Raw genomic sequence first — 17,773 nt, forward strand, 5'->3', positions numbered from 1 at the left:
ATATAAAACTGCCTGACGATGGTCTTATATGACCAAAACATGTAGCAGGAATAAACCTCGAATTGTAAAATATTAAAACTGAGTATATTTGTTGTGTTGATGGTTAACATAACTCCTATATATAGCCTATTAACGCTTGACAGTTCATTTTTTTTAATTCACTTAGTGGGGGGTGGAGTCCAACTGGGTCCACTTGGCACCGCAGCCACTGATTGGTGTATTGTGTCCTGCCCCAGGTGATTATGATGATGGAGAATTTGGTGGAATGAAGATTGGCAGGGGAAACCAAAGTACTCGGAGAAAACCTGTCCCAGTGCTACCGTGTCCACCACAAATCGCACTTGACCAGACCCAGGATCAAACCTGGGCTGCCGCGGTGGGAAGCCAGCGACTAACTGCTTTAGCTATGGCGCAGCCTTGATAGTTCATTGCTATGGTAACCCAAAATTGCAGAAGGAGAATGATACATTGAACAATACAAAGCTTCCCACTCTGTTGGGCAGAGCTGATTCAGGGTCTGGACTTGGGGTGGGGGGCCATCAGAACAGCAGTATCTTCATATCCTTTCCACTTGAACTCATTTTCAAAATGTTGTGGTTTTTGTATTGTTAGCTAAGGTGACAGACAAGTGACCATAATTGTTGTGTTACACATTTGTCAGACAGCTTTAACTTCTGTTCCTCAGTGTCTGGAACTGTAATTTTCTGAAGCTTCCAACCCTGTTTGGGTATTAGCTGCTGCTTGTCATGTGACCCTTTGCTCCTTTATTTAAAAGTGATCAATGTGAAAATGTTTAGGCCTGTCACTGAAGTAAGATTGTTTCATGGGCTACATGTTGGATCCCCATGTGTTTAGAATACAATGTTTGTATTGGAATGAACGATCCTTTTAAAATGTGAGTGTAGATTAAAGGTGATAAAGAAAGGGACTTTTCTTGTTACACTGAAGAAATGAAATATGGAGAAGTGAAGTTATGCAGTAGCATGACAATTCTGCAGACATGTGAAACTAAAGTTTCGGCAGTTAGTTCTAATTTCAGTGTTTGAATGCAGACTTATTTATTATGGTAAAGTACAAAATGCGGGCCATCTATGGGTGACAGGCAGTGTTAATTCAGTGAGGCATAATTGTTTCTGTTTTCTTGGATGTAAGTTCTCTACCTTGAAGCTGTACTATGAATTTAGACTCTGATTTATGTCATGTTACTGAGGTGGGATAGCATGGTTGTAGTGACTGACTACAAGCTAGATGACCAAGGAGTTGGTGTTTGAATATGATAGGGTCAAGAATTTTCTGTTCTTCACATCATCAAGACCGGTTCTGAGGCCCACTCAGCCTCCTATCCAATGGGTACCTGGGGCTCTTTCCCCAGGGGTAAAGCAGCCAGGGCATGAAGCTGACCAATCCCCTCCGACTAGTGCCAAGGTCAAGAAAACATGGATCTAGACATCCACAACCCAATATGCCTTCATGCCATGCTGCTTAATTAGTTAAGCACAGGGACAACTTTATCTTACTGATTTCACTGTCAAGTAGAAACACTGCCATATAATCATCTTCATATTATTATTTCTTAAGTTGTCTGTGTTTGTTTAAATTGATCGAGAAGGCACTTGCTTCCCATCAGTTTATACTGGATTTCCATCAAAGAATAAGGAAGACTGATTCATATTAAAATTGCAGGCTCTGTATTTCACAGCTTAATAAATTCTGTGACAAGAATAATGTGTTTTCATTCTGTCATGCACACATCAGCCGTCTTCATGATGAAGTTAAATGTTTATAATTTAAATGCATGTGAGAGCATGTTTATTTGTTAAATTGCATTTGAATTATGCAATATTCATTATATTGTTTGTTGAACAAAATACATTTGGTGCGAAGATATTAGAAATAATGGTGTTTTAATTAGGTGGAAGTAAGTTATAGCAACCCATTGAACATAGGAACCTTATTATTATAGCAATCACATGATGCTTGTTGTCTTCAGAAATAAGGCCTGGAATCAAATAATGGTAGCATAAATCAAGTCTAGTTGAAATATCAACACCTCACTAAAAAAAACATTTTATAATGACATAACCTCTACATCTGGTGTGGCGGATATGCCAGGATCATTCTGGAGTGCAAACATATTAATCCAAATGAGTAGACTTTGAATCACTAATATGCTGTAAAAGATTACGTGTTTGGTTTGCATACATTTCCAGTTTACAATGAGTCAAGCTGAATCAAGCTGAGGGTCTACTTTTGCAGCATTTCAGGGTGTCTTGTATGATTCATTTAGTATGACCACTGCCTGAGATTTAATGTGTTGGCAGTTGCATGTAACAAGTACAGTTGAATTGTCTGCAGACCCATTTGGTCATTTGATCCAGGTCAGCTGTGGTGGTCACCCCAGTTTCATCTTTAAATTTCTGTAGTATTATCTTTATGCAACAGTTCCTTCTCATGAAGGTGATGGTCACTCAGTTACTCAAGAAATGCCCCAGCTTTTATTGTGCCCAAAGGTTCATCATCATGTCCATAACAGCCCACCTCTAATCCCTATTCTGAACTACATAATTCCAGCTCACACCCTTCTACTCTGTTCCTCGTAAGAAATATTTATACAGGTTGTACATAAAGTCTTAAAACACTTTAAATTATTTATTGCACAGGAACTGCAAATTATACCGACATCATATACGTGTCATTTTGAAGAGGAACTCTGAAAGTTTGTATGATCCGCCAATGCGCGTAATTCCGTCATTTGCCGATAGTCGGCATTAGTTGCAAACATGGCGACTTCAGTTGGCGGGAACGCTCCATGTGTGTGTTAGAATTCGACAAAAATAAGCACGCTACACATGTGCAACGAAAGTTTAGGACCAAGTATGGTAAGAACCCACCAACCAGGAAGACAATTTACCACTGGCACAAGAAATTCGTGGCTCTAGGTTGCTTGTGCCCAGAAAAGAAGAGTGGATGTCCCGGTGTACGTGAAGAAGATGCGGAGCATGTAAGAGAGACATTCACGAGGAGTCAGAAGAAATTAGTGCGCCGAGCGCCCCGTGAGCTCCAAATGACCCCAATGACAGTGTGGAAAATTCTGCGCAAGACGCTGACTATGAAGCTCCACCCCATTTTCATGGTGAAGTTCGTGAATACCTGAACACGGAGCTGCCCCAGCGATGGATGGAACGTGCTGCAGAAGGGGACAGATGTTTCGCAAAATTTCCTCCACGATCTCCAGATATCACTCCGTGTGATTATTTTCTATGGGGACACATTAATGATCAGATGTATGTACCGCCTTTTCCACGTGATGTAGCAGAGCTCAAGGAGAGAATCCGGTAAGCGACCACCACAGTCGATGAGGCTATGTTGGGAAGGGTATGGCAAGAATTCTATTACCGTGTGGACGTCAGCCGAGTCACTCATGGTTCCCACATCGAAAATTTATGAGGTAAAAATAAACTTTCAGAGTTTCTCTTCAAAAGACACGAATATGATTGTATAATTTGTAGTTCTTGTGCAATAAATAATTTAAAGTGTTCCAGGACTTTATGTACACTCTATATCATCCCTTCTATACCTAATTCTCCAAAGTGGTCTGTTCCCTTCAGACTTTCTGATCAAAACCCAGTATTCATCACTCATTCATCCTGTGTTTGCTACCAATCTCATCATGATTTGATATTCTTCTCAAACATGCTCCATCTATGAGGTCTGACAATTAAAGAAAGGAGACTGTTACTCACAAGTAGCACTGTATTGAATTTTATTTTGAACTGCAGTGGTCTCTTTTAAAGTAGTTCCCTGCTACAGCTGTATGTGATTTCCAGAGTTGTTTCCAATTGTAGGCACTTCCAGCGGTCATTCTCCAGCATGTTGTTTAGAGTGGCCTTCATAACCATCTGAATCTCTTCTACAGTTTTTAAATGTGACCCCTTGAAACAAACCTCCAATGTGGAGAAGAGGGAAAGTTACACAAAGCGTCTCCTCCAGAAATTCAGCTACTTCAGTTGGTCATTAATGAAGTTCTTGGGCACTGTCTTCATACAAATTTTCTTCATCTCCGTATTTTCCATCAAAATCAATTGCACAGTCTCTGTTAATATTTAGTTCTTCCTCATTCTGACAGTAAAATGTTGATCATTCTGCACCAAAGGTATGACCTTTTCAATGTTTTCATCCAATTTTGATGTCAGTTGACTCCCAGGCTCCACTTTGTCCCTTCCTTTGGAAAACTGTTTTCACCCTTCAGAAATATATGCTTCATACACTTGCTTGCTTTAACACTTCAGAGATTTTGGTTGATAATTTCTATGTCCGTGATGTGTATATATTGACCGTCTTCAGCGACACTAATGCACTCTTGTTAGTGGGAAAGGGCACAGTAGTTGCAGAGAAACGATCCGTCCGCTCTATGCTAGTGAGAGTGTGCGCGTTTATCAGCACTAATGTCTCATTCTGCTATCGGCAGTTAACAGCAGCAGTCTGTGAGAAATGTTGTGTCTGACTCACGCTGCTCTGGAGCCAAGTTGAGAAGTAATGGTGATAATACATCTCTTTCTTCCAGACCAGCGTGAACAGGAACTGCATCTAACCAATGTCTTTCCACCGTTTTCATTTAAGGACATTTTAATCAGCCTAACTAGTTTCCTGAATATACTGAATTCACTGATAATGTTGTACAGCACTTCTTTCCTAACTGAATCTCAGGCCTTGAATTCTGTAAACAGCTGAAGTACTGTGTCCCATTGTACTCCCAATTTTTCCTCAGTCTGTGATGACAGTGGAATGTATGATCATTAGTTTATTTGTTATGTCAGAGCCCACACTGATAACTGCCATTCATTTTGTATATATATACATATATATATATATATATATGGAATTATCTTTGAGAGAAGATTGATACAATTTTGTATGTATTTGATATCAGTAATATTTCTCAGTAGTTACTACTCTCAGTTTTAAAACTGTTTATCTGCTCAATCTGGAGAGACAGACAATATTTACATCAGCTCGACAGCACTGGTTTGGACTCATAGCAAACTCAAGACACACATATCATATTATCTCATCAATATTGCCTCACTAAATTCTTTTAGCAGCTCTTGAGAAGTGCACTTATGCATTAAGCGTGGGCCAACCATAATCCTGAGCCTTTGCTACAATATTATACATTCTAAAGTTGCATTACTTATGTCAAAATGCAATGTGCATTGAAACGAGTGTTCATGTAAAATACCTGTTTGAAAAGTAGCTATGTAAGAAAGACAAGGAGAAGATTCAAGCATAAATTACAGGATAATACACTTCCAAATAGAATAACTATTCATACAATTGTAAATAAATAAAGACAGGGTAATTACTGGAGGAGTCCTCTTCCAACTGAATCTGTATGGCCTGACTTGACATGTACTTCATTTTTCCCACTTGAACGCCTAAACAATTACCAGGTAGCTGAGATTGTCTCCACTGTTCCTGAAATTGTTCTATATTCAAAATGAAATTTGTGAGTCTCGCTAATAATAATTAAGGTTCCTCCCACCTGAACTTCCTTGTGTGTATGTGCGTGACAATTAAGGAAAAATAACAGAATGTCTTGAGTACATTCAGACTATTGAAATGATAGTTCTCACACTATATAGTCCTCATGCTGACAGCATATTTACATAACCAAAAAAAAAAATCAAATTTGTTCCTTTTTAATGTAGTTCTCCATTACAGTACAACTTGGAAGTATATGTTAAGCAGGTTTATATATTTATAATTTTTCCTTTAGTGTGTGTAATAATATTGAACAGTGACATCTAAGTATTGGTTGTTTATTCATTCAGTATAAAGTTTTGACTTCTTGCCAGTTTGTATTAGTGTCAACAAGTGGTGAACAGTTGTATGTGATTTTAATGTTTGTTTATTTTAATAGAGGCTACGGGCTGGAATGCTGGGGTTTGAATCTCAGAAGGGGCAAGATTTTTCTTCACAGTGTGCAGACCAGTTCGGGGGCCCACTCAGTCTCCTATCCAGTGACTATCAGGAGCATTTCCCCAGGAGTAAAGCAGCCAGGGCATGAAGCTGATCTCTCATCTAGTGCCAAGGTGAAGAATGATGGAGCCATACCTCTGCAGTCCCATACAACTTCATGGCATAATGCTTAATTATTTAAGCACAGGGACAACTTTACCTTACTTCTATCTTAAATACATATCCTGTTATGGAACAATGGGTACTGGAGGTAGTTTCACTTGCGGTATAGTAACAGTGGCATTAAGCTTACCGCTCACCTCTATCTAGTGCTGAGGTTAATAATGATGGATCTGTAGTTACACTGCCACGCTGAATTAATTAAGCACAGGGATAACTGTACCTTTATAATGTCAAGGTTTCACACCAATGTCTTCATTCAGAATGTCATATTGCTAATTCCATATTCGTTCAGTTATCACCTTGAAAGTAAAAGCTGAATGAAAAATTTTTGAACAGCCATCATGTGTTACATTTTACAAGAAATGATATTGTGGAGAGTTGCATATTTTTCAGACATCAAGAACAAAACAAACTCCATGGTTTTAGTCTGTATACTGACTGAGTGACCGCTGCTTGTCGACAAAGTTAGTGCCAATTTTAGTGAATAGAAGGTGTTGTGTGATCAGCACAATGAATCCCCATGGCCGTTAATCTCGGTTTTCTAGACAGGAGCCGCTATTTCCTTGAAATAGCTTCTCAATTATCCTCACGAGGCTGAGTGGACCCTGTTCCAGACCCACTACTTCTCAGAAAATCTGGTAGTGCCGGGAATCGAACCCGGGCCTCCGGATCTGTAGCCAGAACTCTGACCACTAGACCACAGAGCATCTGTTACCATAATTTTACCTCATATTAGTTGGCGCTCGTATCACTCCCACCTCACAAGTTTGTGTGTTTTTCATGTTATTACTCGTAGGATATAAAACATATAGGCTTTGGGTGACTTCCAGTGCCCCAGATTTTATTAAAATTGTTCAATTCCTTCAAAAAATTTTAAGGCACACACAGACACGATGATGATTTCATAAGCCTGTTTTTTTAAGTAAGAATAGGGTGCCTAAAATGATATATCCTGTACTACTTAATAAACAGTATAGCAACCATAAACTGTAATAGTAGGGGAATGCAGTCCTTAATTTAGTGATTCCCCAACTACTTTCACAGGGTTCTGTGAAAGGTTCCCAATGCTTCGGTACATCCATTTCCCTAAAGGCAGATTTTTCTAATAAAATTACAGATCTCAAAACAAAATACTGTAATACCGAACAGAGCATTTAGCATGGCAGTATGGCTGCTCAGAATGCTCCAAGATGTTGGAGTGATGGCAGTAAAAAAGGGCAGAAATATGATTAGATTCTAAAGGGTTCTGCCAGTTGTGTATAACACTCAGGATTATCGGGGGTTTCGACTTTGTCCGTCATCTGGTACTCAAAAAACACATTTCAGAAACTGAATCTGTTTTCATCCTTGGGTGAAGTGGGTATCTTACAAAAAGCTGAACTCAGTCACTGGACAGTGTATGTCAGTATAAACTCACACACTCACTCACTCTCTCTCTCTCCCTCTCTCTCTCTCCCTCTCTCTGAGATCGGGGTTTGTCACCAGGAGATAACAGGAAAGTGTACAATGAAATGTAGGTGTCTCCCAACCCCTCAGCTCAGGGTGGAAACAGATCCAGTTTCCGAAACGTTGTGTTCTTTAGAATACTGGACTATGGACAAAGTCAGAAAACCCAGTAATCCTGAGAAATGTTCTTACCATTAACTTCCCATAGAGTACAGGAAATTATCATTTTAATTTCCTGTCTCCTTTTATATAAGAAATTCTTCACTTCAGCACAGTAAGTAGGAAGTAATTGTGGTGACGCCCATGTTTTCACTTACCTCCATGTGGTGCAAAGCCAAAAATGTATGGGACTTGCACCACCTGTATGTCTTCATGTTGTGATGCTTGGTCACATGGGTACCTTTGCTTTCTTGTAGGTGGATATAATATCGGTACAGAAATTTTCTGTTCATGATATACAGGTTGAGCACAAAGTAACTTCACAGCTTAACCATGAAAGTGTTTTCACTATGTATAATCAGTTACATACCACCGTAAATATAACTGAATTTAGTGGCTACAACATCTAAGCTTTTATGGGGCAGCTGTCCCATTCCTGTTCACACCCTTCACACGTGTGGTATGATATCATGACATCAGCAGTCTTTGGATTACGGACTTATGTGTTGAGACACTCTGCAGCTTTGTCAGTGTTGATGGAGTAGAGGCTATTAAATGTATTACTGATTGAGCTAACTTGCTTGTTCAAACATTTGTATTTTGTGAAAACTTCTTCGCTGAGTCTGAGAAAACTAGTGTCCTGCACACACTCGCATGATCATCCATGACCAGCTATGAATGGGTTTTGTGTGAGTGGCACGCATGGAAATTGTTTTCTTTGGAAAACAGTGTGATTGGAATTGTAGGGGTTTTTTCTTTAGTGAATGCATCCTGTTTTGTATTATATATTTCTTTATTGAAAACCATCACAACACAACAATATTAATATATGTGTGTAGTTTCAAGTAGTACTTAACTGCATGTTTCAGCTTTCAAGAAGCCATCAATAGGTAAATACACTTAAAACTTTTAGCTATTAAATTGTGAGCTAATTACATGATGTAGTAAATCTTAAAATGAACTAGTTACATAATTAAAATACAGTTAAAAGCTGTACATATAATTATACGGTATTTCAAAGTAGATAGTTGTAATCGTAATAATGTATGGTGGTACTTATGCAGACATGTTATATACACAAACGGTTGTTATGGTGCTCGGAGGTCCATTGCTATATTCTACATTATTATTTAATTTCAGTTTCTATTTGACGGATGCCTCCATTTATGTGTATATGTCCAATCTGGTGAGGAGATGGATTACAACATATACTGTATTAATATTGTTATGTTGTGACGGCTTTCAATAAAGAAATTGTAGGTGTTGATATTTCTTACAGTTTGTGACCCCAGAAATTGAAAATGACAGTCTACAAGCAAGGTCAGTTTTTCAACAAGACGATGGTCCACATTAGCATGGAACAATGTGCAAGTTGCACAGTCCAAAATCTATAGGTTGATTTCACAAATGAAAAACTAGAAGTATTAATACTTGCAGACAACACAAATGATTATCTTCAATACATAAAATTAGAAATGCTCATCATCATATTGCTTCCATTGTGATTAATATCAGTAATTTGTTTTTGTTTTCTAGAAGATATATAAAAATATACAAAATAAAATGTAAGTTTTGTAATGATGCTGGCATGACACCTTTCGTTACAGTTTTTAACACTGATCCATCAAGCAAGTTGGTTCAAGTGGCATCAATTCTGATTTCAGATCGTTAGATTTTGCAGCTGGAGCTTAATGTGTGGCCTTGGCTTTCAGGAGTAAACTATGTCAGATACATTTCAGCATACTTTCTAGTTGCCATGAGTTTGGGATAGGTTTGATGACTCTTGCATAATTCTGATATTAGGCATTTTTCAGCATGAAGCTGTGGTTGGATGAACAGGAGTGAGATGCTAACCAAGAGAGAGTGACCATATGGTTAGTGAAAAGAGATGATGAAGTATGTTTCTGTGACTTGTACCCCATCGTTGATGGGTTTGAATCTCACCAGAATGCTGGCTGTCCTGAGGAGTTTTGTGGTTTACCTCAGTTCTTCCAGGAAAATGCTGGGGTAGTACCTGAAATACTGTCTAATGCTACAGTCTCAGCTTCTGACAAAGTGGTTGAATAAACCAATAGTAACTTGTTATTCTCTTTATGTTATAGCCCCTGGGGGACTCTTTGAAATCAGTTTTGCTGATCATGTACAGTGCGAAAGTTTGGAATGATCTATAACATCTATAACAAGATGCCAACTTGATAAAATAACAGGAAGCACTAAACAGTTCTACTACCATGAGATACATTTTGATTTTTATTTCAGCAAAGGTGAACCCTGCAATGCGGACCCAAGTGTACCTTCCGCCGCTGTTCCTTGCTGCCTTGTTCTGCTCCTATCTGTAATGGCTACTAACTATGACTGCTAACAAACAAAACAGCAGTAGGAAGCATTGACCTTTTATATGTAATATGGAGACTTTTGAGCTGAACAGGGTTTGGATCCTTTTAAATTGTCCCTTGTGTGGTAGGATTTTGTAACCACTACACCAAGACATCTTTGTGGTTATATTACATATGTAAAAGATACAATTTTTATATACCAAGAAAATTGTGAAGCTACTTTGTGTGTGGTTCAGATGCAGGCAAAAGTGAGTGCTTAAATGTGTGAACTTACTTGGTTTCCCTTAACCTTGATGAGTTCTTTGGTGCGGTCCACAATGTAAAAGTACTCGTCATCATCATAATAAGCAACATCACCAGTATGCAGCCACCCCTCCGAGTCAATTGTCTCTTGGGTTGCCTCATCGTTGTTAAGATAACCCTGCATCACCTGACATGACATATTATAATACAGAACATTAGTCTGCTGAATCAGATGGCATTTCATGGCAGTCTCACGATGGTGCAGATGGGAAGATATGAAGTGCAATGTCTGTCATATAAGGCTCTAGAAACTGAGTGGTGACATTACAGATATTTAGGTTAAGTTAGTTTAAGCGTCATTTTGGTTTTATTTATTTAATGTTTCTCTGGTGGTGAGTAACCAGTGCATTTGGCATGAGTTATACAGCCACGAATTATTTCCATGCTAGTTGTTAGTCTCCTTATGAGATCATCATACTCTCTGTGATTCTCCCCTTTATATTAACTGATTTTCCTGAAATGTGGTATGAATGTGCCATCAGAGACACTCCAGTTCTTTTATATTTTTCAAAATCTTAAATTTCTTACAGTTGATAATACCAACATGGTTGATGAACAAACTTCTGAGGTGAGAGCAAAATTAGTGGCATGTAATCCAGGGTGCAGAATGATGTGTGGTAGTAGATCTTGGAAAAATATGCAACATTTATTGAGATAAGTCTTTAGTAGAATGTAAAACAAAATGATGACTGCCTGGTATATGTCATCACTTAGATTTGATGGCAGTAGCTGATGAAACATTGAGGCTGATCATGTTAAATTTGGTGTGGAGCCAACTAGGTTTCCCAGTTGGTTTCAACAAGAGCATTGGATGCAGGTGATAAAAATTAGTTGGCCAAAAAAAAAAGGTATGGGGCGTTTATTGGCAAAAATATATATTACATCTCATTTTACATGATGTTGTATGGTGTTCATCAGTTTTTTATTTTTCAAAAATTCATATATTGGTTCTAAACAAACCCAAAGGTACATTTATAAAAGCAAAAATTTTACTTCTTACTGACTCAACACTCAGTCCGTTGCTTTCATCATTCCATGCATTACCCGTGACACTAAAAATCCTTTCCACAACCACAGTTTACACATGGAATGAGAAAGAATATTGAACTACTTTTAACAAATCTGGATTTGCAGGTTCTTTGCTGAAAAAATATTTGTACTTATCAAGAGGTGTTGTTTAGAGGGAAGGGAACATCATGTCCATGTTACCAACTTCCTCATAAATATAATTCGAATGGAGCTCCTTTTTCCATGGTGACAACATCCAGATTTGAATTACTTCAATTTCTCATGAGCAGCCAGACTTGAAACACTCAGAATTTTCAAAAGGAAACCACTTCTCAATATATGTGAGATCTCTAGTGTACACATTCAGTGTTTCAGGTTTAAATTTGTTGGGTATATGAACTGAATAATAGGCCTTCCATAATGCAAATGTAATTTTTGTATGGAAGAACATCATTATTTTCTCCAGGAATTCCAGAAATATTCCATAATCAAATAAAGGTCACAAGAAAGTGTTGTTCATGTTTCAAATTTGAGAAGTGTGACCTGAAATTGTGGCATGAAATGGTGAAAGAAATGAAGGTATAGCTCAGAAAGTGCTCCTAGTTTATGGCTTGCCATTTTGTTGACCAGATCAGAAATGAAACTGCATATTGCCACATGGCCGTCATTGCAGCCGAGTGAAAAAAAAAAATTAACTACTATTGATTTTCAATTCTACATGATTTGCTTGACTGCATTAAAGCTGATACAGCTGGAACATGCCTCTTGACTTTGTGGTACTGAACTTTACAAAATTAAAGAAAAAATTCATGTTCTCATTTTTTAACCAAGTTTGAAAAATCTGCAAACACTTTTAAAACCGAGTTTTCAGTGCTACATAGAACTTTCAAAGCATATTTGGCACAGTTGTACAAAATGTGATTGATGCAATAAAGATAAAAATTTTCCTGGGTGCTATGCCATTAACACACGTGGGGTAGTAAAATGCATAGCTCCACCATTCGTGGCCTCAGCACTAGATGGAGGCGCTTAATACATTCAGTTGCAATAACATTTTCATTTTCTTGCTCAGCCTACTTGTGAATAGCTGAACTGTATGTGTCACAGTTCACTGTAGAGTTGTCTGCTACATAGCTCTTGATGAAGTGTCTTTATCAAATTACTGTCTGGTCAGCTGTCAGCTTTTCCTTCCAATGAGCAGCAGACCAGTACTGTGCCTAACGTTGGTGAGCTGGTAGCACCATGTGTGTATACTTCAGCATGGCATTGTTACATATGCAAAAGCTGTTCCAAACAGTTCATGTGTAACAGTGGAAACTTCCCTGTTAGATTGCTAACCATTATATAGCAATATATAATTGTATGGCGTTCCGATTCCTAGCTATTGTAGCGGGAATGTTGCTCATTACCTAGGAAATCAACCATGATCTCAGCCATTCCGGCTTTCTGGCAGCATGCCACAATATTATTCTACATGCTCCTGGGAAGACATTAAATTCTGAAGTTCATTTTGTCTGCATTTACTTTTAGACTAGTCTAGTCTACAGAGTTTCTCTTATTTTTTCTTTATGGTATTTATGTTTTCATCCAGTAAGCTCATATGTATTATGGAAGGGTTTAGCCATGCACTTGTTCTCTATAACATATGTTTAAACCATGAAGATTGAAACTGCATAGTTTTTAAATCAGTATGCAGCAATATGGAGATAGTTTTAAACTGCCATAAGCTGCAGTACTACTTTTTCACCAAACTGTGTACTTTTATGTGTTGCAACATTTACATCAAAGCGCTACGTGAGACTGAATATGCTCAAGGGACAACTAATATTGCAGTATTGCTGATTGAGAAGGAGCAGTGAATCCTGTCTTATGAGGCATGCTCACCTGTGGTCCCCGGACCCACAGCTCACCCGACTGATGAGAGCCCAGTGACTGCCCTGTTGTTAGGTCTACCACTTTGGCTTGTGTGTGAGGAATCAGTTGGCCACATGAACCCATTTTACTCAATGGTACATCCCTTGGTACAAACAGAGTGACAGGCGATGTTTCTGTCATGCCATAGCCTGCAAAGCAGATTCATGTAACAGTTGTTGCGGATGACATTGCTGATAGCTTTTATCCTCTCACTGATAATGCAAATATAGCATTAACTGCATATCACCTTTTGAAGTAAATAAAGTGGGCTCTGATACTGGATTATGGGAGAAAGTACAAAAAAAAAAGACAATTCCAAATTAAATGAATAGTAATGGTAATAAAAAAAACTAAAGCTATCCCTGTACCAGGCCATGAAGGCCCATAGGGTCCCACATCTAGACAATCGGCTCAAAGATGGCGGTAAGGTTGTCAGCCTTACACGCCAGCCACGCTTTACTCCCCAGGAAAATTATTTAATTAATTCCTGGTGCTCATTTCTGTTAGAAGCTGAGTAAACCCCAGGGCTTAGTGTGGCTGAAAGGATTAGGTCAACTAAAAAATAGTAATGCTAATAGTACTGAAAAAGGTTCTGAATATAAACAATACAAACCTTCCTTCATTTGTACCCAGATGGTTTTCATTGTAGTGAAAATAAATATTTTATTGTGATATGTATATCCCTATGTAGCCTGAAATTCATGTAAAGGATATTTATATATTCAGTTTCTACCTCATAGAGAACAACATGCCTCAATTATAAAGACCCACTGGTGAATATTGTTTAGGGAAATAACTGCTGTTTATTTTGAAAATAATTTTAAGCATATAAATCCATTGTGTAAGATTTGAGGTTTTCATGGTGGTAACTATAAAGAATTCCATCTTCTGGGATGTGGTGCCATGTAGATATTTTGTTAACTGACGTTTCGGAGGAATGTTCCTCCTCCAGGTTAACCTGACTGCTCTATTTATGGTATATGCCAGGGAACAGTGATCTGTGATCCATTGTGATTATGTGAAAACTAATGAAATTTATGGAGGAATGACAGTTGAAAGTGAAAATAAGCACATGAATGAAAGGAAATTTTACAAATGGGTTAAATGAGTGAAGCATATCACAAACTGTTACACAGTAATTAGTGGAAAGATTCAAAGTAGGGCAGACAAGTGTTGATGATTAACATTCTGGGCAGCCATTAACTGTAACAATACTGAGGTTAAGGAGCAAATTGAACAAAGTACAGAAGAACCTATGATTTCGCACTACTGAAACTACATCTGAAACAAGAATTAGTAACATCAAGACGCAATGCTGACATTGCATAAGGCTCAACCAAAATCAGCCCATCTTGATTAAATCAGGGAACATTTGGACTATTTGACTACATGCATTGAAAGTCAAGATGACTGCACGAGAAAGTGAAATATGTCTACTGTTACTATTTTGAAAATTCTAGTGTGCGTGTATGTGTGTGTGCGCGTACCTTTTCTTTTTCCCACTTCCTGCCATTGTCCTAATAGAGGACACTGAAAGACATGAATTTATTCTATACTCTTGCCAGTATGTATGAAAGCCTTAGCTGTTATGGTGTACATAGATTTTTTTGGATGAAGATCTTCCCTTTCTACAGCTTCATCGTCAGGAAAATGTCCAGCTGAAAGATGATGTTTAAGAGGGCAGAACAAATGGAAGTCGCTTGGAGCAAGGTCGGGGCTATACGGAGGATGCTCAAGGACTTTCCACTTGAAATTTCACAGTGTCTCATTTCTCTTGTTGGCAGTATGGGGACACGTGTTGTCATGCAAGACCAACACGCCTTTGGTGAGGAGTCCTGGTCGCTTCCGTTGAATGTCCTTATGAAGTTTCCTGAGGATGTTACAGTAGGAGTTGGCATGCGGTGAGCAGTATGCCTTCATGATCCCAGTCACCGCCTGGTTCTGACAGCAGCCCAAAGAATTTTATGCTGCTGGTTTTCAGGGGCTTGTGAAACGATGAGGCAAGTGCCTCAATGTACAGGGAGATTATGTTGAGAAATAAAAGCATTTTTCAAATCAGTACTCTTATTTGTTTAAGTTCTATATCCATTTGTAACTCACTTATTGACATACCTACGTGTTTAAATCTCATGCTAATAACATCTACTGACCTTGACTGAACTGGATATCTCTGTCGACTTTGGCCTTAAATTTATCAATGAGGTTCTTTGTTGCAGGAGCAGCTCCACATATGACCTTCTCAATAGATGACAAGTGTTCCTTTGTTACAGTGGGATGTGATGCCAGAAACAGCAGCAAGGAAGGCACCACAAACAGGATTGTTGGCTGTAAGAGACATACCAATATTCTCCACAATGTGCAGTGAAATACTTTCAGTGCATTTTACATGTGGGCAGATTTTGTCCTTCTGCCTGTACCTTTTCTTTCCCAGATCATTTCATCAGATTTTTTATGCATTCAACATTCAATGAACAGCTACACACAGTACAAAGGGAAGAAACCAACACACCAAACAAATAAAGTAACCAAGGCATGATAATCTAAAACATAACTTCAAACGTTTTATAATCCTTTTACATTACTCATAAAATGCAAAGTACAGCAGCATAAAAATAGAGCAGCAGTTTTCATCAACAGTCTTATACACCTGATGATGGGCAGTTAGACCAAAACAGGTAGTGTTAAATAAATAATAAGAAGAGACAAAGAGCCTTCAAAGGGTAAATTTTATATCATGTGGCATGCTGCCAGAAAGCCCAAATGGTTGAGATCCGGGTTGATTTCCTGGGCAACGAGTAACGTTCCCACTACAACAGCCTGGAATTAGAACATATCCATTGCTATACAACAGTTAGCAAACCTAAGCAATGAATTGTTCGAGGCAGTTGCATGACAACGGCTAGGAAAACTCGTAGCAATGAGAGAATACACTAGCTAACTAGCGAAGTTACCACTACAACAAAAGAAACACTAGCTGCCAGTGGATAGAACATGTGAAATGGAACCCTGAACAAGGTGTCTTCTAGCCCGTCTGACGGTAAGGTATAAGGGAAGACCAGGTCGGAATTGAGACCAGATTATGAGCTGAGATACAAAGTGATACAAAGAGATTATAATGAGCCAAGATGCAAAGTGATATGAAAAGATTACAGAGATACAGAGAAGACTTCACCAAGATCAGCACTGCAAGAAGTTGTTACATTGAAGAAGAACCATCTAAAGGACGTTATAAGTTAAGAATAATTGTAAGTGTGAATGTAAAAGAGACTATCTAATAAATATTTGTTCAAATCTGAGAACCCACACAATTTCTTGTCGCATTGTCTAGCAGACATGCGACAATATATTATATATTGTATATAGATGAATTTGCAGAGGTATGGTGAAGTGACAAAGAAACCCTCATTTTAATGTTCCCTGGGGACACCACTGGTAACATGAGGCAACAGGGAACGGTATAAAAAGCCGGCTGAGCAGTATGTGAAGAGAGTGTGTGATCAGGAGTGACACGGTGGATCATGAAGTTGCCGAGGTCAGTTTCACTCTAGCAGTCGCTCAGTCGGGTTGTATCGAGTGCATGGAAGTGACTACAGCAGAAGATGTAATTGTGATGCTGCCGATGGCAGTACTTGGGAAATTGTGAATTGTGTAAATGTGAGTGTTCAATAAATTCGTTAGATCCAAAATGGCGTGAAGTTATTTGTCGCATGACATATTCCCAACACGTGACAGTATAAGTAGTGGAAAGTGTCAACTCAGGGATGCTGCTTGTATCATCTTTCTGTTCCCTCAGGGAACTAACAAAGATCTATTCAATTTTGTAGTCACCTGTAGGAAGACAGTGTACTGGTGTGTTTTGAGCCACTCAGAGTTAAGTATTCATGGAATCTTTTCATGCAATCTTCATAATTTTGTGCTGATTTAATGATTAAATTAAATGTTATATATATTTATCCTTTTGTTGGTGTTACTGAAGCTGGAGTATGTTTCACTACATAACAGTGTGAATTTCAATACATGCATGCAATATTTTTGTACAATCAAAACTTTAACCATGATAAAATTTTCAGAGCTGAGGAAAGGAAGTTGTCATATTACCTGTTGTTTTCTGCAAAACTTAGCATGGACTCATTGCAGTAAGAATACATAAATTAACTTACCAGTTCACTAAATTTAAAAGAACAGAAGGAGGAACATAAAATTTCAGGGCAAGTTTTGTAGTGTATATTCTTCAAGTACAATGCAGAATTAGCATTGCACATGCCAGAGACTACAATTTTGTCCAGATCTATTACCTTTAACACAACTGTAGTGACAGAATTTTTCAGCAGCTCTCAGTCTGTTTTAAAGAGGTAGAATTTTCAACAATGGCACAGATTAAACAGGACTGACAACAGTGCACAAACCACCTAAAGTATTGGTGCAGCAAGAATTAGGAAATGAAGATAATGGAAAACAGATTTCCT

General features: G+C 38.3%; 1 protein-coding gene across 2 annotated transcripts in view; it reads right to left on the reverse strand.

Moving 5' to 3' along the window:
- Window positions 1-17,773, reverse strand: part of LOC111862464 (4-coumarate--CoA ligase) — a 61,304-nt gene that overhangs the window by 20,258 nt on the left and 23,273 nt on the right. Inside the window, exons 5-8 of one of the 2 annotated variants that reach the window (XM_023847925.2) lie at window positions 15,458-15,632; window positions 13,278-13,456; window positions 10,357-10,512; window positions 1,442-1,999 (exon numbers count right to left, since the gene is read on the reverse strand). In XM_023847925.2, the coding sequence (XP_023703693.1) occupies window positions 1,967-1,999; window positions 10,357-10,512; window positions 13,278-13,456; window positions 15,458-15,632 (543 nt within the window). In that variant the 3' untranslated portion in view covers window positions 1,442-1,966. Of the gene's footprint in view, window positions 1-1,441; window positions 2,000-10,356; window positions 10,513-13,277; window positions 13,457-15,457; window positions 15,633-17,773 lie in introns of those variants that run through there. The other variant, XM_023847924.2, reaches the window with a different exon arrangement.

Source organism: Cryptotermes secundus, unplaced genomic scaffold (genome assembly GCF_002891405.2).
Source record: "Cryptotermes secundus unplaced genomic scaffold, Csec_1.0 scaffold816, whole genome shotgun sequence".
In the NCBI taxonomy this organism is placed as follows: Eukaryota; Metazoa; Arthropoda; class Insecta; order Blattodea; family Kalotermitidae; genus Cryptotermes; species Cryptotermes secundus.